The following is a 21,562-nucleotide window of genomic DNA, read 5'->3' as shown; positions in this document are numbered from 1 at the left end:
GACACCTCTGAGCTCTGTGTGTGTGTGTGTGGCTAATTAAATCAAATTGTATTTGTAACATACACACTTTACAGCAGGTATAAATGTGTGCCAGTATCATTCAGTTAAATTACCATAAGACAGCTTCCTCAGCTGCTCTGCGTGTGTGTGTGTGTGTGTGTGTGTGTGTGTGTGTGTGTGTGTGTGTGTGTGTGTGTGTGTGTGTGTGTGTGTGTGTGTGTGTGTGTGTGTGTGTGTGTGTGTGTGTGTGTGTGTATGTGTGTGTGAGAGAGAGATCATAGAGCACCAATGGCCAGTCTCCTTCCCAATGCTGTTTCTTATTGGTCTAAACCAATGGGGGTCGTGTCAGAGTCAGAAACAATAAAACATGAAATACACCAGGTTCAGGGGATAAAAGAGGGATGAGGGGAGAGGAGGAGAGGTCTGGCTGTTTTCTTTACTCTGTTTATTTTTCATCGCCGCCACCAGAGGTCAAGGTCTCAGACCTCCTCCCCCTCTTCTGCTAACCTCCTCCTCTCCCTCTTCTAACCTCCCTCATCTCCCTCTTCTTCTTACCTCCTCCTCCCCCTCTTCTTCTAACCTCCCTCCTCCCCTCCCTCTTCTAACCTCTCTCCTCCCCCTCTTCTTCTAACCTCCCTCCTCCCCCTCTTCTTCTTACCTCCTCCTCCCCCTCTTCTTCTAACCTCCCTCCTCCCCCTCTTCTTCTAACCTCCCTCCTCTCCCTCTTCTTCTAACCTTCCTCCTCCCCCTCTTCCTCTAACCTCCCTCCTCCCCCTCTTCTTCTAACCTTCCTCCTCCCCCTCTTCTTCTAACCTCTCTCCTCCCCCTCTTCTTCTAACCTCCCTCCTCTCCCTCTTCTTCTAACCTCCCTCCTCCCCCTCTTCTTCTAACCTCCCTCCTCCCCCTCTTCTTCTAACCTCCCTCCTCCCCCTCTTCTTCTAACCTCCCTCCTCCCCCTCTTCTTCTAACCTCCTCCTCCCCCTCTTCTTCTAACCTCCCTCCTCTCACTTTTCTTCTAACCTCCCTCCTCTCCCTCTTCTTCTAACCTCCTCCTCCCCCTCTTCTTCTAACCTCCCTCCTCTCCCTCTTCTTCTAACCTCCCTCCTCCCCCTCTTCTTCTAACCTCCCTCCTCCCCCTCTTCTTCTAACCTCCCTCCTCCCCCTCTTCTTCTAACCTCCCTCCTCCCCCTCTTCTTCTAACCTCCTCCTCCCCCTCTTCTTTTAACCTCCCTCCTCCCCCTCTTCTTCTAACCTCCTCCTCCCCCTCTTCTTCTAACCTCCCTCCTCTCCCTCTTCTTCTAACCTCCCCCTCCTCCCCCTCTTTTTCTAACCTTCCTCCTCCCCCTCTTCTTCTTTTCTCCTCCCCTCCCTCTTCTAACCTCCCTCCTCCCCCTCTTCTTCTAACCTCCCTCCTCCCCCTCTTCTTCTAACCTCCCCCTCCTCCCCCTCTTCTTCTAACCTCCCTCCTCCCTCTCTTCTTCTAACCTCCCTCCTCCCCCTCTTCTTCTAACCTCCCTCCTCCCCCTCTTCTTCTAACCTCCCCCTCCTCCCCCTCTTCTTCTAACCTCCCTCCTTCTTCTAACCTCCCTCCTCCCCCTCTTCTTCTAACCTCCCTCCTCCCCCTCTTCTTCTAACCTCCCTCCTCCCCCTCTTCTAACCTTCCTCCTCCCCCTCTTCTTCTCTTTCTCCTCCCCTCCCTCTTCTAACTCCCTCCTCTCCCTCTTCTTCTAACCTCCCCCTCCTCCCCCTCTTCTAACCTCCCTCCTCTCCCTCTTCTTCTAACCTCCCTCCTCCCCTCTTCTAACCTCCTCCTCTCCCTCTTCTTCTAACCTCCCTCCTCTCACTCTTCTTCTAACCTCCCTCCTCTCCCTCTTCTTCTAACCTCCTCCTCCCCCTCTTCTTCTAACCTCCCTCCTCCCCCTCTTCTTCTAACCTCCCTCCTCCCCCTCTTCTTCTAACCTCCCTCCTCCCCCTCTTCTTCTAACCTCCTCCTCCCCCTCTTCTTTTAACCTCCCTCCTCCCCCTCTTCTTCTAACCTCCTCCTCCCCCTCTTCTTCTAACCTCCCTCCTCTCCCTCTTCTTCTAACCTCCCTCCTCCCCCTCTTTTTCTAACCTTCCTCCTCCCCCTCTTCTTCTTTTCTCCTCCCCTCCCTCTTCTAACTCCCTCCTCCCCCTCTTCTTCTAACCTCCCTCCTCCCCCTCTTCTTCTAACCTCCCCCTCCTCCCCCTCTTCTTCTAACCTCCCTCCTCCCTCTCTTCTTCTAACCTCCCTCCTCCCCCTCTTCTTCTAACCTCCCTCCTCCCCCTCTTCTTCTAACCTCCCCCTCCTCCCTCTCTTCTTCTAACCTCCCTCCTCCCCCTCTTCTTCTAACCTCCCCCTCCTCCCCCTCTTCTTCTAACCTCCCTCCTTCTTCTAACCTCCCTCCTCCCCCTCTTCTTCTAACCTCCCTCCTCCCCCTCTTCTAACCTTCCTCCTCCCCCTCTTCTTCTTTTCTCCTCCCCTCCCTCTTCTAACTCCCTCCTCTCCCTCTTCTTCTAACCTCCCCCTCCTCCCCCTCTTCTAACCTCCCTCCTCTCCCTCTTCTTCTAACCTCCCTCCTCCCCTCTTCTAACCTCCTCCTCTCCCTCTTCTTCTAAACTCCCTCCTCCCCCTCTTCTTCTAAACTCCCTCCTCCCCCTCTTCTTCTAACCTCCCTCCTCTCCCTCTTCTTCTAACCTCCCTCCTCCCCCTCTTCTTCTAACCTCCCTTCTCCCCCTCTTCTTCTAACCTCCCTCCTCCCCCTCTTCTTCTAACCTCCCTCATCCCCCTCTTCTAACCTTCCTCCTCCCCCTCTTCTTCTTTTCTCCTCCCCTCCCTCTTCTACCTCCCTCATCCCCCTCTTCTTCTAACCTCCTCCCCCTCTTCTTCTAACCTCCCTCCTCTCCCTCTTCTTCTAACCTCCCTCCTCCCCCTCTTCTTCTAACCTCCCTCATCCCCCTCTTCTTCTAACCTCCTCCTCCCCCTCTTCTTCTAACCTCCCTCCTCTCCCTCTTCTTCTAACATCCCTCCTCCCCCTCTTCTTCTAACCTCCCTCCTCCCCCTCTTCTTCTAACCTCCCTCCTCTCCCTCTTCTTCTAAACTCCCTCCTCCCCCTCTTCTTCTAACCTCCTCCTCCCCCTCTTCTTCTAACCTCCCTCCTCTCCCTCTTCTTCTAACCTCCCTCCTCCCCCTCTTCTTCTAACCTCCCTCCTCCCCCTCTTCTTCTAACCTCCTCCTCCCCCTCTTCTTCTAACCTCCCTCCTCCCCCTCTTCTTCTAACCTCCCTCCTCCCCCTCTTCTTCTAACCTCCTCCACCCCCTCTTCTTCTAACCTCCCTCCTCTCCCTCTTCTTCTAACCTCCTCTCCCTCTTCTTCTAACCTCCTCCTCCCCCTCTTCTTCTAACCTCCCTCCTCTCCCTCTTCTTCTAACCTCCCTCCTCTCCCTCTTCTTCTAACCTCCTCCTCCCCCTCTTCTTCTAACCTCCCTCCTCTCCCTCTTCTTCTAACCTCCTCCTCCCCCTCTTCTTCTAACCTCCCTCCTCCCCCTCTTCTTCTAACCTCCCTCCTCCCCTTCTTCTTCTAACCTCCTCCTCCCCCTCTTCTTCTAACCTCCCTCCTCCCCCTCTTCTTCTAACCTCCTCCTCCCCCTCTTCTTCTAACCTCCCTCCTCTCCCTCTTCTTCTAACCTCCCTCCTCCCCCTCTTTTTCTAACCTTCCTCCTCCCCCTCTTCTTCTTTTCTCCTCCCCTCCCTCTTCTAACTCCCTCCTCCCCCTCTTCTTCTAACCTCCCTCCTCTCCCTCTTCTTCTAACCTCCCCCTCCTCCCCCTCTTCTTCTAACCTCCCTCCTCCCTCTCTTCTTCTAACCTCCCTCCTCCCTCTCTTCTTCTAACCTCCCTCCTCCCCCTCTTCTTCTAACCTCCCTCCTCCCCCTCTTCTTCTAATCTCCCCCTCCTCCCTCTCTTCTTCTAACCTCCCTCCTCCCCCTCTTCTTCTAACCTCCCCTTCCTCCCCCTCTTCGTCTAACCTCCCTCCTCCCCCTCTTCTTCTAACCTCCCCCTCCTCCCCCTCTTCTTCTAACCTCCCTCCTTCTTCTAACCTCCCTCCTCCCCCTCTTCTTCTAACCTCCCTCCTCCCCCTCTTCTTCTAACATTCCTCCTCCCCCTCTTCTAACCTTCCTCCTGCCCCTCTTCTTCTTTTCTCCTCCCCTCCCTCTTCTAACTCCCTCCTCTCCCTCTTCTTCTAACCTCCCCCTCCTCCCCCTCTTCTAACCTCCCTCCTCTCCCTCTTCTTCTAATCTCCCTCCTCCCCTCTTCTAACCTCCTCCTCTCCCTCTTCTTCTAAACTCCCTCCTCCCCCTCTTCTTCTAACCTCCCTCCTCTCCCTCTTCTTCTAAACTCCCTCCTCCCCCTCTTCTTCTAAACTCCCTCCTCCCCCTCTTCTTCTAAACTCCCTCCTCCCCCTCTTCTTCTAACCTCCCTCCTCCCCCTCTTTTTCTAACCTTCCTCCTCCCCCTCTTCTTCTTTTCTCCTCCCCTCCCTCTTCTAACTCCCTCCTCCCCCTCTTCTTCTAAACTCCCTCCTCCCCCTCTTCTTCTAACCTCCCCCTCCTCCCCCTCTTCTTCTAACCTCCCTCCTCCCTCTCTTCTTCTAACCTCCCTCCTCCCCCTCTTCTTCTAACCTCCCTCCTCCCCCTCTTCTTCTAACCTCCCCCTCTTCCCTCTCTTCTTCTAACCTCCCTCCTCCCCCTCTTCTTCTAACCTCCCTCCTCCCCCTCTTCTTCTAACCTCCCTCCTCCCCCTCTTCTTCTAACCTCCCTCCTCTCCCTCTTCTTCTAACCTCCCTCCTCCCCCTCTTCTTCTAACCGCCCTCCTCCCCCTCTTCTTCTAACCTCCCTCCTCTCCCTCTTCTTCTAACCTCCTCCTCTCCCTCTTCTTCTAAACTCCCTCCTCCCCCTCTTCTTCTAACCTCCCTCCTCTCCCTCTTCTTCTAAACTCCCTCCTCCCCCTCTTCTTCTAAACTCCCTCCTCCCCCTCTTCTTCTAAACTCCCTCCTCCCCCTCTTCTTCTAACCTCCCTCCTCCCCCTCTTTTTCTAACCTTCCTCCTCCCCCTCTTCTTCTTTTCTCCTCCCCTCCCTCTTCTAACTCCCTCCTCCCCCTCTTCTTCTAAACTCCCTCCTCCCCCTCTTCTTCTAACCTCCCCCTCCTCCCCCTCTTCTTCTAACCTCCCTCCTCCCTCTCTTCTTCTAACCTCCCTCCTCCCCCTCTTCTTCTAACCTCCCTCCTCCCCCTCTTCTTCTAACCTCCCCCTCCTCCCTCTCTTCTTCTAACCTCCCTCCTCCCCCTCTTCTTCTAACCTCCCCCTCCTCCCCCTCTTCTTCTAACCTCCCCCTCCTCCCTCTCTTCTTCTAACCTTCCTCCTCCCCCTCTTCTTCTAACCTCCCCCTCCTCCCCCTCTTCTTCTAACCCCCCTCCTCCCCCTCTTCTTCTAACCTCCCCCTCCTCCCCCTCTTCTTCTAACCTCCCTCCTCCCTCTCTTCTTCTAACCTCCCTCCTCCCCCTCTTCTTCTAACCTCCCTCCTCCCCCTCTTCTTCTAACCTCCCTCCTCCCCCTCTTCTAACCTTCCTCCTCCCCCTCTTCTTCTTTTCTCCTCCCCTCCCTCTTCTAACTCCCTCCTCTCCCTCTTCTTCTAACCTCCTCCTCCTCCCCCTCTTCTAACCTCCCTCCTCTCCCTCTTCTTCTAACCTCCCTCCTCCCCTCTTCTAACCTCCTCCTCTCCCTCTTCTTCTAAACTCCCTCCTCCCCCTCTTCTTCTAACCTCCCTCCTCCCCCTCTTCTTCTAACCTCCCTCCTCTCCCTCTTCTTCTAAACTCCCTCCTCCCCCTCTTCTTCTAACCTCCCTCCTCCCCCTCTTCTTCTAACCTCCCTCCTCTCCCTCTTCTTCTAACCTCCCTCCTCCTCCCCCTCTTCTAACCTCCCTCCTCTCCCTCTTCTTCTAACCTCCCTCCTCTCCCTCTTCTTCTAACCTCCCTCCTCCCCTCTTCTAACCTCCTCCTCTCCCTCTTCTTCTAACCTCCCTCCTCTCCCTCTTCTTCTAAACTCCCTCCTCCCCCTCTTCTTCTAACCTCCCTCCTCTCCCTCTTCTTCTAAACTCCCTCCTCCCCCTCTTCTTCTAAACTCCCTCCTCCCCCTCTTCTTCTAAACTCCCTCCTCCCCCTCTTCTTCTAAACTCCCTCCTCCCCCTCTTCTTCTAACCTCCCTCCTCCCCCTCTTCTTCTAACCTCCCTCCTCTCCCTCTTCTTCTAACCTCCCTCCTCCCCCTCTTCTTCTAACCTCCCTCCTCCCCCTCTTCTTCTAACCTCCCTCCTCCCCCTCTTCTAACCTTCCCCCTCCCCCTCTTCTTCTTTTCTCCTCCCCTCCCTCTTCTAACTCCCTCCTCTCCCTCTTCTTCTAACCTCCCCCTCCTCCCCCTCTTCTAACCTCCCTCCTCTCCCTCTTCTTCTAACCTCCCTCCTCCCCTCTTCTAACCTCCTCCTCTCCCTCTTCTTCTAAACTCCCTCCTCCCCCTCTTCTTCTAACCTCCCTCCTCCCCCTCTTCTTCTAACCTCCTCCTCCCCCTCTTCTTCTAAACTCCCTCCTCCCCCTCTTCCTACAGCCAAATAAATATATTCTTTCCCTCTCTATTCACTTGTCTAATTGCATGCAGTACCTCACTCTCTCTATTTATCTCTCCCTTTCGCTCCCTCTCCCTCTCTCCCCCCTTTATCACTCCCCCCTCTTTCTCTTTCATTTCCGTGGAGATATACTGAGTAGTGAGAGGATAATCTCTGCTTCCTTCCTGTTGTATAGTTTATAATAAAGAAGATAGAGGGATGAAGGGAGGATGCATCTGTTATTAATAGCAGAAGCAAGGTTAATCTTCCCTCTCTCTCCCTCACTCCATTTCTTCCCTCCTCCCCCTCTCTTTGTGTCTGCTGTAGCTAGGTTGACTTTGACGAGACACATCCTCCCGCCCTGCCTCCGCCTTCCCCTAGCTCTCTCCTCCTTTCCCCTTCTCCCCCTCCCTCTGCTGTTGTTCCCTGAGAGAGGGGGAGGAGGGTAGCAGAGCAGAAAGCAATGAGGTAGCTAGCTACAGATTACTCATGCTGTGTATCTCCCCTTCAGAACCTTTACGGCTCTGTACTGTCACTCAACCCAATAGGACCAGGGCAGAATGGTCCAAAGCCACTCTCCTCTCCTCTCCTCTCCTCTCCTCTCCTCTCCTCTCCTCTCCTCTCCTCTGTTCTCCCCTGCCCTCTTCTCTGTTCTGTTCTCCTCTCCCCTCCTCTGTTTTCCCCTCCCCTCCCCTCCTCCTCCCCTCTCTTCTCCTCTCCTCCGTTCTCCCCTGCCCTCTTCTCTGTTCTGTTCTCCTCTCCCCTCCTCTGTTTTCCCCTCCCCTCCCCTCCTCCTCTCCTCTCTTCTGTTCTCCCCTGCCCTCTTCTCTCTTCTGTTCTCCACTCCCCTCCTCCCCTTTCCTCTCCTCTGTTCTCCCCTCTCCTCCTCCCCTCTGTTCTCCCCTGCCCTCTCCTCTCCTCTACTTTCCTCTGTTCTCCTCTCATCCCTTCTCCTTTTTTCCTCTCCTCTGTTCTCCCCTCTCCTCTTTTCTCCCCTGCCCTCTTCTCTCCTCTCCTCTCATCCCTTCTCCTTTCCTCTCCTCTGTTCTCCCCTCTCCTCTTTTCTCCCCTGCCCTCTTCTCTCCTCTCCTCTCATCCCTTCTCCTTTCCTCTCCTCTGTTCTCCACTGCCCTCTCTCCCCCCCCCCCCCCCAGACGGGAAACACTGAATAAACACGGTGCGTATCCTAAAGCCCAGGAGAGGTACTGTTACATTCCTGTCTCTTGATATTATGATTCATATCAGTAGTTCAGTCAGCATACTGTTGTCAGGGTACTGTTGTTAGGGTACTGCTGTCAGGGTACTGTTGTTAGGGTACTGTTGTCAGGGTACTGTTGTCAGGGTACTGTTGTCAGCGTACTGTTGTCAGCGTACTGTTGTCAGGGTACTGTTGTCAGGGTACTGTTGTTAGGGTACTGTTGTCAGGGTACTGTTGTCAGCGTACTGTTGTCAGGGTACTGTTGTCAGCGTACTGTTGTCAGGGTACTGTTGTCAGGGTACTGTTGTTAGGGTACTGTTGCCAAGGTATTGTTGTCAGGGTACTGTTGTCAGCGTACTGTTGTCAGGGTACTGTTGTTAGGGTACTGTTGCCAAGGTATTGTTGTCAGGGTACTGTTGTCAGCGTACTGTTGTCAGCGTATTGTTGTCAGCGTACTGTTGTCAGGGTACTGTTGTCAGCGTACTGTTGTCAGGGTACTGTTGTCAGGGTACTGTTGTCAGGGTACTGTTGTCAGCGTACTGTTGTCAGCGTACTGTTGTCAGCGTACTGTTGTCAGGGTACTGTTGTCAGCGTACTGTTGTCAGGGTACTGTTGTCAGGGTACTGTTGTCAGCGTACTGTTGTCAGCGTACTGTTGTCAGCGTACTGTTGTCAGGGTACTGTTGTCAGTGTACTGTTGTCAGCGTACTGTTGTCAGGGTACTGTTGTCAGGGTGCTGTTGTCAGGGTGCTGTTGTCAGGGTGCTGTTGTCAGTGTGCTATTGTCAGCGTACTGTGGTCAGCGTACTGTTGTCAGGGTACTGTTGTCAGCGTACTGTTGTCAGGGTACTGTTGTCAGCGTACTGTTGCCAGCGTACTGTTGTCAGCGTACTGTTGCCAGGGTACTGTTGTCAGCGTACTGTTGTCAGCGTACTGTTGTCAGCGTACTGCTGTCAGGGTACTGCTGTCAGGGTACTGTTGTCAGCGTACTGTTGTCAGGGTGCTGTTGTCAGGGTACTGTTGTCAGTGTACTGTTGTCAGCGTACTGTTGTCAGGGTACTGTTGTCAGCGTACTGTTGTCAGGGTGCTGTTGTCAGGGTGCTGTTGTCAGTGTGCTATTGTCAGCGTACTGTGGTCAGCGTACTGTTGTCAGGGTACTGTTGTCAGCGTACTGTTGTCAGGGTACTGTTGTCAGCATACTGTTGCCAGCGTACTGTTGTCAGCGTACTGTTGCCAGGGTACTGTTGTGTTTCCCATACCATTGGGGAGGGTGGAGGTAGTGTTTCCCATACCATTGGGGAGGGTGGAGGCAGTGTTTCCCATACCATTGGGGAAGGTGGAGGCAGTGTTTCCCATACCATTGGGGAGGGAGGAGGTAGTGTTTCCCATACCATTGGGGAGGTAGTGTTTCCCATACCATTGTGGAGGGTGGAGGTAGTGTTTCCCATACCATTGGGGAGGTAGTGTTTCCCATACCATTGTGGAGGGTGGAGGTAGTGTTTCCCATACCATTGTGGAGGGTTGAGGTAGTGTTTCCCATACCATTGGGGAGGGTGGAGGCAGTGTTTCCCATGCCATTGGGGAGGGTGGAGGTAGTGTTTCCCATACCATTGTGGAGGGAGGAGGTAGTGTTTCCCATGCCATTGGGGAGGGTGGAGGTAGTGTTTCCCATACCATTGGGGAGGGTGGAGGTAACGTTTCCAATACCATTGGGGAGGGTGGAGGTAGTGTTTCCCATGCCATTGTGGAGGGTGGAGGTAGTGTTTCCCATGCCATTGGGGAGGGTGGAGGTAGTGTTTCCCATGCCATTGGGGAGGGTGGAGGTAGTGTTTCCCATACCATTGGGGAGGTAGTGTTTCCCATACCATTGGGGAGGGTGGAGGCAGTGTTTCCCATACCATTGGGAGGTAGTGTTTCCCATACCATTGGGGAGGGTGGAGGTAGTGTTTCCCATGCCATTGGGGAGGGTGGAGGTAGTGTTTCCCATGCCATTGGGGAGGGAGGAGGTAGTGTTTCCCATACCATTGGGGAGGGTGGAGGTAGTGTTTCCCATACCATTGGGGAGGGTGGAGGCAGTGTTTCCCATACCATTGGGGAGGGTGGAGGTAGTGTTTCCCATGCCATTGGGGAGGGAGGAGGTAGTGTTTCCCATACCATTGGGGAGGTAGTGTTTCCCATACCATTGGGGAGGGTGGAGGTAGTGTTTCCCATACCATTGGGGAGGGTGGAGGTAGTGTTTCCCATACCATTGGGGAGGGTGGAGGTAGTGTTTCCCATGCCATTGGGGAGGGTGGAGGAGGCAGTGTTTCCCATACCATTGTGGAGGGTGGAGGTAGTGTTTCCCATACCATTGGGGAGGGTGGAGGCAGTGTTTCCCATACCATTGGGGAGGTAGTGTTTCCCATACCATTGGGGAGGGTGGAGGTAGTGTTTCCCATACCATTGGGGAGGGTGGAGGTAGTGTTTCCCATACCATTGTGGAGGGTGGAGGAGGCAGTGTTTCCCATACCATTGTATACATACAGCTTTGTGTTGTAGTCAGTGTTCTATGGTTAGTATACTGTCTGTCTGTCTGTCTGTCTGTCTGTCTGTCTGTCTGTCTGTCTGTCTGTCTGTCTGTCTGTAGTCTAGGGTCACATGGTCTGGTAGTCTAGGGTCACATGGTCTGGTAGTCTGGGGTCACATGGTCTGGTAGTCTAGGGTCACATGGTCTGGTAGTCTAGGGTCACATGGTCTGGTAGTCTAGGGTCACATGGTCTGGTAGTCTAGGGTCACATGGTCTGGTAGTCTAGGGTCACATGGTCTGGTAGTCTAGGGTCACATGGTCTGGTAGTCTAGGGTCACATGGTCTGGTAGTCTAGGGTCACATGGTCTGGTAGTCTAGGGTCACATGGTCTGGTAGTCTAGGGTCAGTCACATGGTCTGGTAGTCTAGGGTCACATGGTCTGGTAGTCTGGGGTCACATGGTCTGGTAGTCTGGGGTCACATGGTCTGGTAGTCTGGGGTCACATGGTCTGGTAGTCTAGGGTCACATGGTCTGGTAGTCTTGGGTCACATGGTCTGGTAGTCTAGGGTCACATGGTCTGGTAGTCTAGGGTCACATGGTCTGGTAGTCTGGGGTCACATGGTCTGGTAGTCTGGGGTCACATGGTCTGGTAGTCTAGGGTCACATGGTCTGGTAGTCTAGGGTCACATGGTCTGGTAGTCTAGGGTCAGTCACATGGTCTGGTAGTCTAGGGTCACATGGTCTGGTAGTCTTGGGTCAGTCACATGGTCTGGTAGTCTAGGGTCACACTAGTCTTTATAACTATCTCTGATCAGGTTCCCCTGGGGGTTCCTCTACTATCCTTTATAACTATCTCTGATCAGGTTCCCCTGGCGTTCCTCTACTAGCCTGTATAACTATCTCTTATCAGGTTCCCCTGGCGTTCTTCTACTAGTCTTTATAACTATCTCTGATCAGGTTCCCCTGGCGTTCCTCTACTAGCCTGTATAACTATCTCAGTGGTCTTGCATTAGGGTTAGGACCCTCTCCTTAGCTGAGGCACAGGAACAACCTATACTGGGCCCCTCTAATCATTTGTCCATGCGTGAGTGAGAATGTAAGAGAGGTGGAGGAGTGTGTGTGTGTGTGTGTGTGTGTGTGTGTGTGTGTGTGTGTGTGTGTGTGTGTGTGTGTGTGTGTGTGTGTGTGTGTGTGTGTGTGTGTGTGTGTGTGTGTGTGTGTGTGTGTGTGTGTGTCCTAGAGGAAAGAAAGAGGAGGCATTGATTCAGGCAGAGAGAGAGAACCTGGAGAGAGAGGCTAACCAGAGCCAGATGTTCAGATAGCTAACGTTAGCGCTGAGGCTAAGGCCACTCTGTAGCTATAGGGGCAGAACAGACTGACGAGGGGGAACCAGGAATGTGTGTCTACGTGATTGTGTAGTGTCTGACGAAGTGCATGCATTTGTGTGTAACCAGTGTTGGTGAAAGAGAGAGACGGAGAGGGGGAGAGGGAGAGGGAGCGAGAGAGGGGGAGAGGGAGCGAGGGAGGGGGGGTAGAGAAACGGAGAGGGAACGAGGGAGGGAGAGTGAGAGAGACGGAGAGGGAACGAGGGAGGGAGAGAGAGAGAGAGGGAACGAGGGAGGGAGAGAGAGAGAGACAGAGAGGGAGCAAGGGAGGGTGAGAGAGACGGAGAGGGAACGAGGGAGGGAGAGAGAGAGAGAGAGAGGGAGCGAGGGAGGGTGAGAGAGACGGAGAGGGAGCAAGGGAGGAAGAGAGAGACGGAGAGGGAGCGAGGGAGGGAATGAGAGAGAGAGACGGAGAGGGAGCGAGGGAGGGAATGAGAGAGAGAGACGGAGAGGGAGAGAGGGAGGGAGAGGGAGCGAGGGAGGGAGGGAGAGAGAGAGAGACGGAGAGGGAGCGAGGGAGGGAATGAGAGAGAGAGACGGAGAGGGAGAGAGGGAGGGAGAGGGAGCGAGGGAGGGAGAGACGGAGAGGGAGAGAGAGAGAGAGAGAGAGAGGTGTTATTTTCTTACCCAGTCGTAGTTCACAGAGGCGTAGCTGAGGGTCCATAGGGGGGTGGAGCCTCCTCTTCTTCCTCCAACACCGTGCAGGGTACGTATACATCTGTCCAGCAGCCACACCTAACACACACACACACACACACACACACACACACACACACACACACACACACACACACACACACGTCAGAACAACAAAAAACATTTAACAAATATACATACAGTGTAACATACACCTCACTGAAATAACCTCCAGATAACTCCTTAGTAGCCTGTCCATTGCATTCCTGTTTCCTGATTTGACCTGAGACCCAGGAGGCCTTGCAGGTATCTCTTTACAGTCTGCAGATGGCCAGCCGTCCATTGAGCCAGAGGGAACAATATGATGTTTACTAAGAGCTGGACACCAATAGCCTCTCCCTTTATCTAGCATACTGGACCAATAGCCTCTCCCTTTATCTAGCATGATGAGCCAATAGCCTCTCCCTTAATCTAGCATACTGGACCAATAGCCTCTCCCTTTATCTAGCATGCTGGGCCAATAGCCTCTCCCTTTATCTAGCATGATGAGCCAATAGCCTCTCCCTTAATCTAGCATACTGGACCAATAGCCTCTCCCTTTATCTAGCATGCTGAGCCAAAAGCCTCTCCCTTTATCTAGCATGCTGAGCCAATAGCCTCTCCCTTTATCTAGCATGCTGAGCCAATAGCCTCTCCCTTTATCTAGCATACTGGACCAATAGCCTCTCCCTTTATCTAGCATACTGGGCCAAAAGCCTCTCCCTTTATCTAGCATGCTGAGCCAATAGCCTCTCCCTTTATCTAGCATACTGGACCAATAGCCTCTCCCTTTATCTAGCATGATGAGCCAATAGCCTCTCCCTTTATCTAGCATGATGAGCCAATAGCCTCTCCCTTTATCTAGCATGCTGGGCCAATAGCCTCTCCCTTTATCTAGCATGATGAGCCAATAGCCTCTCCCTTTATCTAGCATGATGAGCCAATAGCCTCTCCCTTTATCTAGCATACTGGACCAATAGCCTCTCCCTTTATCTAGCATGATGAGCCAATAGCCTCTCCCTTTATCTAGCATGATGAGCCAATAGCCTCTCCCTTTATCTAACATACTGGACCAATAGCCTCTCCCTTTATCTAGCATGCTGGGCCAATAGCCTCTCCCTTTATCTAGCATACTGGACCAATAGCCTCTCCCTTTATCTAGCATGATGAGCCAATAGCCTCTCCCTTTATCTAGCATACTGGACCAATAGCCTCTCCCTTTATCTAGCATGATGAGCCAATAGCCTGTCCCTTAATCTAGCATACTGGACCAATAGCCTCTCCCTTTATCTAGCATGATGAGCCAATAGCCTCTCCCTTTATCTAGCATGCTGGGCTAATAGTCTCTCCCTTTATCTAACATACTGGACCAATAGCCTCTCCCTTTATCTAGCATACTGGACCAATAGCCTCTCCCTTTATCTAGCATACTGGACCAATAGCCTCTCCCTTTATCTAGCATGATGAGCCAATAGCCTCTCCCTTTATCTAGCATGATGAGCCAATAGCCTGTCCCTTAATCTAGCATACTGGACCAATAGCCTCTCCCTTTATCTAGCATACTGGACCAATAGCCTCTCCCTTTATCTAGCATGCTGGGCCAATAGCCTCTCCCTTTATCTAGCATGATGAGCCAATAGCCTCTCCCTTTATCTAGCATGATGAGCCAATAGCCTGTCCCTTTATCTAGCATACTGGACCAATAGCCTCTCCCTTTATCTAGCATACTGGACCAATAGCCTCTCCCTTTATCTAGCATACTGGGCCAATAGCCTCTCCCTTAATCTAGCATGATGAGCCAATAGCCTGTCCCTTAATTTAGCATGCTGGGCCAATAGCCTCTCCCTTTATCTAGCATGATGAGCCAATAGCCTCTCCCTTTATCTAGCATACTGGACCAATAGCCTCTCCCTTTATCTAGCATACTGGACCAATAGCCTCTCCCTTTATCTAGCATGATGAGCCAATAGCCTGTCCCTTAATTTAGCATACTGGGCCAATAGCCTCTCCCTTTATCTAGCATACTGGGCCAATAGCCTCTCCCTTTATCTAGCATACTGGGCCAATAGCCTCTCCCTTAATCTAGCATGCTGGGCCCTGGGACCACACCCTATCCTTTGTGGCCTGCCGGCTTTCATTATATCTATTTATTCTGACTTTGTGTGTGTGTGTGTGTGTCTGCGGCTGTGTGTGTGTGTGTGCCATTTTGCTACTCTGCCCTGCAGTACACCCACCTGGCTCGCGGTGGCGCTGTTCCATCCAGATGTAGCAGTTGTTCTGGGCCACGCCAGTTTGGTTGTCCAGGAAGGGCATGCGGACGGACCGCTCGGCACACAGGCGGGCGTTGTAGCTGCGACAGTGTTCTATGGCCTCCCGGTAGAACTGGTCACCTAGCCTGTATAAACACAAGAGGCTGATTAGCATACGAGTTATACTACAACCTAGCAGGCACATAGACAAGCAACAAGTGGCAGATGAATATAGTAGCTTATAATTAATCAATATGGCACGAGAAGGTGTGGATACAGCCACAAACCCCAGAGGTGCCTTATTGCTATTATAAACTGGTTACCAGAGCAGTAAACATTTATTTTAGAGCATTAAAAATTTATATTTTGTCATATACGGTCAAATACATATATACGGTATACGGTCTGATATACCACGGCTCTCAGCCAATCAGCATTCAGGGCTCGAACCACCCAGTTTATAATACAACCTATCATATCAGGCACACAGAGAGACAGGCAACGAGAGGCAGATGAACTGGTTATGTCAACTTTTAACTTTGTCTAAGCTCAGTGTTTTGCGACTGAAGAGGTAACAGGGCTTGAACCAGCAAACCAACATTTACATAGCAAATGCACTGTCTCCAGTGGGGGAAACATATGTTTACATTGCCTAAGCAAATGAAGTAGATAATAAATAAAAAGTGAAATAAATTATAAAAAATTAATAGTAACAGTCACAAAAGTTCCAAAAGAATAAAGACATTTCAAATGTAATATTATGTGCAAATAGTTCAAGTACAAAAGAGAGCCAGGTCTGCCTATGGCGGCCCCTCTCAATAGCAAGGCTATGCTCCCTGAGTCTGTACATCGGTGAGAGGGTCTACACCACCCTTTACCACAACCAGGGCTAAGAGGGAAGGTGAGAGGGTCTAGAGTGTCTCTCCCAGGGTAGATCTCAGTCGACATTAGATCTGATGTTCTCCCTCCCTCCCTCCCTCCCTCCCTCCCTCCCTCGGTCCTTCCCTCCCTCGGTCCTTCCCTCCCTCGGTCCCTCCCTCCCTCGGTCTCCCTCCCTCCCTCCCTCCCTCCCTCACTCCCCCCAGAAGATACACAGATCGCTATGTGAGGAATGCCAGACTGGACAAAGAGGACAAGCTGTAGTTTCAACCGGGGTACAAAGAAGAGCAGTGTTCTGATATAGGGAAGGAGATAGGGAAGGAGGTAGGGAAGGAGATCGGGAAGGAGAGAGGGAGTTTGCCGTTTTAAAGCTAATTTCCTGCAATTCTACATATCTGCCATGGAGCTGAGAGGGTTGGGGGCAGCAGCAACATTAACCACTAATCACACAATGTGTATGTAAGGACTGTGTGCCTGCAGTGAATACAGACCACAACGGTTTCTGAGCAGGTCAATCTATGACCGGTGGTTTAAACAAGCTTTTTCTTCTTCTGCTATTATCGAGAGAAAAGGAGGGGAATAACGTTTTCTAACTGACAAGCCACCTATCAATAAATGAATCCATCTTTATTATCCCAGATAAGACAAGCAGGTAAAAACACCTTTAAAACACCAAACACACAGAGAAGTTACGATCAGACTGAAGTGTATATGTGGATTGACTGCTGTGTATCTAATTCAAAGAGTTTAATGTACACAATAACAAGCAGATCGTTTACAGATATTGTTTTAACTGGGACAATAGCTGCTTCGTGTTGGCATCCCCGTTCAGGAAGTAAATGGGAGGAGGAACAGTATTAGATTTAGAATCCCGTTAGTGACGAGACAGTTGTCCTCAAGATTCTAGAACACATCTGGTGTCATTATAACTCAATTAATGTCACGTTGTTAACTTAGCAATGCGCTGCTGTCACTCTTATAAAATAAATGACTTCCACCCTAGAAACAGCGGTAGTATAATTAGTAAGACTGACAGAATGACAAGAGCATGTGTAAAAGGTATCATGCCACAGTACGTGTTGGTATTAAAACACCTATAATTAACTACAGGGCCTAGATTTTCCCCCTGATCAGATTCATTGATTAGGAAAAAACACTCTTTGCCTAATAAATGTATTACCTTTCTAATGGCCAACAGTATATCTACATCTCTACATAAGGTTACGTACTTCAAATCAAATTTTTATTTGTCACATGCGGCCGAATACAACAGTGAAATGCTTACTTACAAGCCTTTAACCAACAATGCAAGTTTAAGAAAAATACAAAAAAAAAAAGAAATAAAAGTAACAAATAATTAAATAATAATTAAAGAGCAGCAGTAAAATAACAATAGCGAGGCTATATACAGGGGGTACCGGTACAGAGTCAATGTGGAGACTATATACAGGGGGTACAGGTACAGAGTCAATGTGGAGGCTATATACAGGGGGTACCAGTACAGAGTCAATGTGGAGGCTATATACAGGGGGTACCGGTACAGAGTCAATGTGGAGGCTATATACAGGAGGTACCGGTACAGAGTCAATGTGGAGGCTATATACAGGGGGTACAGGTACAGAGTCAATGTGGAGGCTATATACAGGGGGTACCGATACAGAGTCAATGTGGAGGCTATATACAGGGGGTACTGGTACAGAGTCAATGTGGAGGCTATATACAGGGGGTACCGGTACAGAGTCAATGTGGAGGCTATATACAGGGGGTACCGGTACAGAGTCAATGTGGAGGCTATATACAGGGGGTACCAGTACAGAGTCAATGTGGAGGCTATATACAGGGCTTACCGGTACAGAGTCAATGTGGAGGCTATATACAGGGGGTACCGGTACAGAGTCAATGTGGAGGCTATATACAGGGGGTACTGGTACAGAGTCAATGTGGAGGCTATATACAGGGGGTACCGGTACAGAGTCAATGTGGAGGCTATATACAGGGGGTACTGGTACAGAGTCAATGTGGAGGCTATATACAGGGGGTACTGGTACAGAGTCAATGTGGAGGCTATATACAGGAGGTACCGGTACAGAGTCAATGTGGAGGCTATATACAGGGGGTACTGGTACAGAGTCAATGTGGAGGCTATATACAGGGGGTACCGGTACAGAGTCAATGTGGAGGCTATATACAGGGGGTACCGGTACAGAGTCAATGTGGAGGCTATATACAGGGGTACCGGTACAGAGTCAATGTGGAGGCTATATACAGGGGGTACCAGTACAGAGTCAATGTGGAGGCTATATACAGGGGGTAACAGTACAGAGTCAATGTGGAGGCTATATACAGGGGGTACCGGTCCAGAGACAATGTGGAGGCTATATACAGGGGGTACCGGTACAGAGTCAATGTGGAGGCTATATACAGGGGGTACTGGTATTGAGTCAATCTGCGGGGGCACCGGTGTCGAGGTCTTTTGAGGTAATATGTACATGTAGGTAGAGTTATTAAAGTGACTATGCATAGATAATAACAGAGTAGCAGCAGTGTAGAAGAGGGGGGGGGGGGGCAAATAGTCTGGGTAGCCATTTGATTAGATATTCAGGAGTCGTATGGCTTGCGGGTCGAAGCTGTTTAGAAGCCTTTTGGACCTAGAATTGGCGCTCCGGTACCGCTTGCCCTGCAGTGTTGTGCTGAAGATGGCAGGAAGGCCTAAAGATAAACACAGACATCCCCTTGACCTTTACCAAGGACCTTACCATTGACTTGATAACACTGGGATCTGACCAGCTAAACATGTCACATGCTGGATGGAAATCAGGATTACTGGCAGGAGGACCATTACTGCCAGGAGGACCATTACTGGCAGGAGGACCATTACTGGCAGGAGGACCATTACTGGCAGGGAGGACCATTACTGGCAGGAGGACCATTACTGGCAGGAGGACCATTACTGGCAGGAGGCCCATTACTGCCAGGAGGACCATTACTGGCAGGAGGACCATTAACAGATGTGTCCTACCTAGCTCTCTCTCCCTCTTCCCTTTCTCTCTTCATCTCTTCATCTCCTAATCTCTCCCTCACTACCTCTCCCTGTCTCTCCTAATCTGTTTCTCACTACCTCTCCTTCTCTCTCATAATCTGTCTCTCACTACCTCTCCCTCTCTCTCATAATCTGTCTATCACTATCTCTCCCTCTTAATCTGTCTCTCACTACCTCTCCCTGTCTCTCCTAATATGTCTTTCACTACCTCTCCATCTCTCTCCTAATCTGTCTCTCACTACCTCTCCCTGTCTCTCCTAATCTGTATCTCACTACCTCTCCCTCTCCCTCTCTGTCCTAATCTGTCTCTCACTACCTCTCCCTCTCTCTTCTAATCTCTCCCTCACTACCTCTCCCTCTCTCACTACCTCTCCCTCCCAATCTGTCTCTCACTACCTCATGTCCATCTCGCTCTTTCTCTCCTACCCCCCTTCTCTCTCTTTCTCTCCTACCCCCTTTCTCTCATTTTCTGCCAGCCAATATGACCAGTAGATTTCTGTCAGGTTGGAATGCAGGATTACTGCCAGAAACATTACAGTAGTTTTACTGAATAAATTGACCTCGATAGGCCTGAGCACTGACGCCTGTTCATGGTTAACTTAGTGACAGAACTCAGGCCATCGTGATTGGTGGGGTTAAGTCGGAATTTCTTGAAGTACATAAAGGTGTACCACAGGGATCCACACTGGGACCTGCTCTCCTTTTTTAAAATTATATATATATTTTTTTACCCTCTTTTTTCTCTCCTATTTCGATCTTGTCTCATTGCTGCAACTCCCCAACGGTCTCGGGAGAGGCGAAGGTCTAGTCATGCTTCCTCCGAAACATGACCCGCCAAACCGCGCTCCTCAACACCCACCCACTTAACCTGGAAGCCAGCTGCACCAATGTGTCGGAGGAAACACTATTCAACTGATGACCGACGTCAGCCTGCAGGCGCCCGGCCCGCCAAAATGAGTCGCTAGAGCGCGATGAGCCAAGTAAAGCCCCCCCCTGGTCGAACCCTCCCCTAACCCGGACGACGCTGGGCCAATTGTGCGCTGCCTCCATGGGTCTCCCGGTCACGGTTGCCTGTGACACAGCCTGTGATCAAACCCGAGGCTGTAGTGGCGCCTTATCACTGCGATGCAGTGCCTTAGACCGCGGTGCTACTCGGGAGGCCCCCCTACCTTTTTCTTTAAAGGTATCTGTGACCAACAGATGCATATCTGCATTCCCAGTAATGTGAAATCCATACATTAGGGCCTAATGAATTGATTTTACTTGACTGATTCCTAAATAGGTCTCAATATGCCTTCCCTGTTAAAATTAGGTTCATTAAAAATTATTTAAATTAATTTAAAGGTTAAATAAAAAGACGTACCTCTCACTCGCTCCTCCCTTTCTACACCAAGCTCTTCCCTTTCTACACCAAGCTCTTCCCTTTCTACACCAAGCTCCTCCCCTTCTACACCAAGCTCTTCCCTTTCTACACCAAGCTCCTCCCTTTCTACACCAAGCTCCTCCCTTTCTACACCAAGCTCCTCCCTTTCTACACCAAGCTCCTCCCTTTCTACACCAAGCTCTTCCCCTTCTATACCAAGCTCCTCCCTTTCTACACCAAGCTCTTCCCTTTCTACACCAAGCTCCTCCCCTTCTATACCAAGCTCCTCCCTTTCTACACCAAGCTCCTCCCCTTCTATACCAAGCTCCTCCCTTTCTACACCAAGCTCTTCCCTTTCTACACCAAGCTCTTCCCTTTCTACACCAAGCTCCTCCCTTTCTACACCAAGCCCCTCCCTTTCTACACCAAGCTCCTCCCTTTCTACACCAAGCTCCTCCCCTTCTATACCAAGCTCCTCCCTTTCTACACCAAGCTCCTCCCCTTCTATACCAAGCTCCTCCCTTTCTATACCAAACTCCTCCCCTTCTATACCAAGCCCCTCCCCTTCTATACCAAGCTCCTCCCTTTCTATACCAAAATCCTCCCCTTCTATACCAAGCTCCTCCCTTTCCCCATCACAGCTCTCTCTTCCCCTACCGGCATCTTTCTCTCCCTCTGTCTCTGCCCTGCCATATTCTCTCTCTCCCTCTGTCTCTGCCCTGCCATATTCTCTCTCTCCCTCTGTCTCTGCCCTGCCATATTCTCTGGATATTTCTGTCCCACTCCTACCAAGGAGAGTGTGTGTTCCTTCCCTCAGGTCTCTCTACACCATTACATAAGGATGTACAGCTAGGATGTACAGCTAGGCCCAGCTACAGAGGAGCACACCACACTCCAGTGTGTGTGTGTGTGTGTGTGTGTGTGTGTGTGTGTGTGTGTGTGTGTGTGTGTGTGTGTGTGTGTGTGTGTGTGTGTGTGTGTGTGTGTGTGTGTGTGTGTGTGTGTGTGTGTGTGTGTGTGAGAGGGAGAGAGAGAGTGGGATTGTCACGGTATGCCTTTAAAGATGTGGGATGAAAAGTGTCCTATAATCCAAACATACATACACACACACACACATGCGCAGACACACACACACAGACACACACGCACACACACACAGATCTGGAACATCAGAACATTTTGCTCTAAGCCATGTGACTCTCTGTGTCCATTACGGGTTGAATAGTTGATCTGTTGCTTATGTAAGTTTTTCATGTTACAGAAACCCTTTTCCTCTCAGAGAGAGTTTCCTGATAGAACCTGTGAGTCTCCAGAGAGAGAGAGAAGTAGCTTCCTGTTCCTGTTGAGACTGGAAACACTTCAACTAATACCAGGAGGAGGACAGCAACACAATTAGACCCAACCAAATCATGAGAAAACAAAAAGATCATTATTTGACACATTGGAAAGAATCCTTCTTTTTTTTTTTTTAAACAGAGCAAACTAGAATGCTATTTGGCAGAATACCTGACCACTGTGACTGACCCAAACGTAAGGAAATCCTTGACTATGTACAGACACAGTGAGCATAGCCTTGATATTGAAAAAGGCCGCCGTAGG

At 50.9% G+C, this 21,562-nt stretch overlaps 1 protein-coding gene across 2 annotated transcripts in view; it reads right to left on the bottom strand.

The window, feature by feature from the left end:
- Positions 1-21,562, bottom strand: part of LOC139555966 (zinc finger protein DPF3) — a 60,965-nt gene that overhangs the window by 19,995 nt on the left and 19,408 nt on the right. For both annotated transcript variants that reach the window (XM_071369388.1, XM_071369389.1), the window contains exons 2-3: positions 14,667-14,827; positions 12,385-12,492 (exon numbers count right to left, since the gene is read on the bottom strand). In XM_071369388.1, coding sequence (XP_071225489.1) covers positions 12,385-12,492; positions 14,667-14,827 — 269 coding nt within the window. The remainder of the gene's footprint in view (positions 1-12,384; positions 12,493-14,666; positions 14,828-21,562) is intronic.

The sequence above is a fragment of the Salvelinus alpinus genome, chromosome 27, assembly GCF_045679555.1.
Source record: "Salvelinus alpinus chromosome 27, SLU_Salpinus.1, whole genome shotgun sequence".
NCBI classification, from domain to species: Eukaryota; Metazoa; Chordata; class Actinopteri; order Salmoniformes; family Salmonidae; genus Salvelinus; species Salvelinus alpinus.
This window is presented reverse-complemented; position numbering and strand designations above follow the sequence as displayed.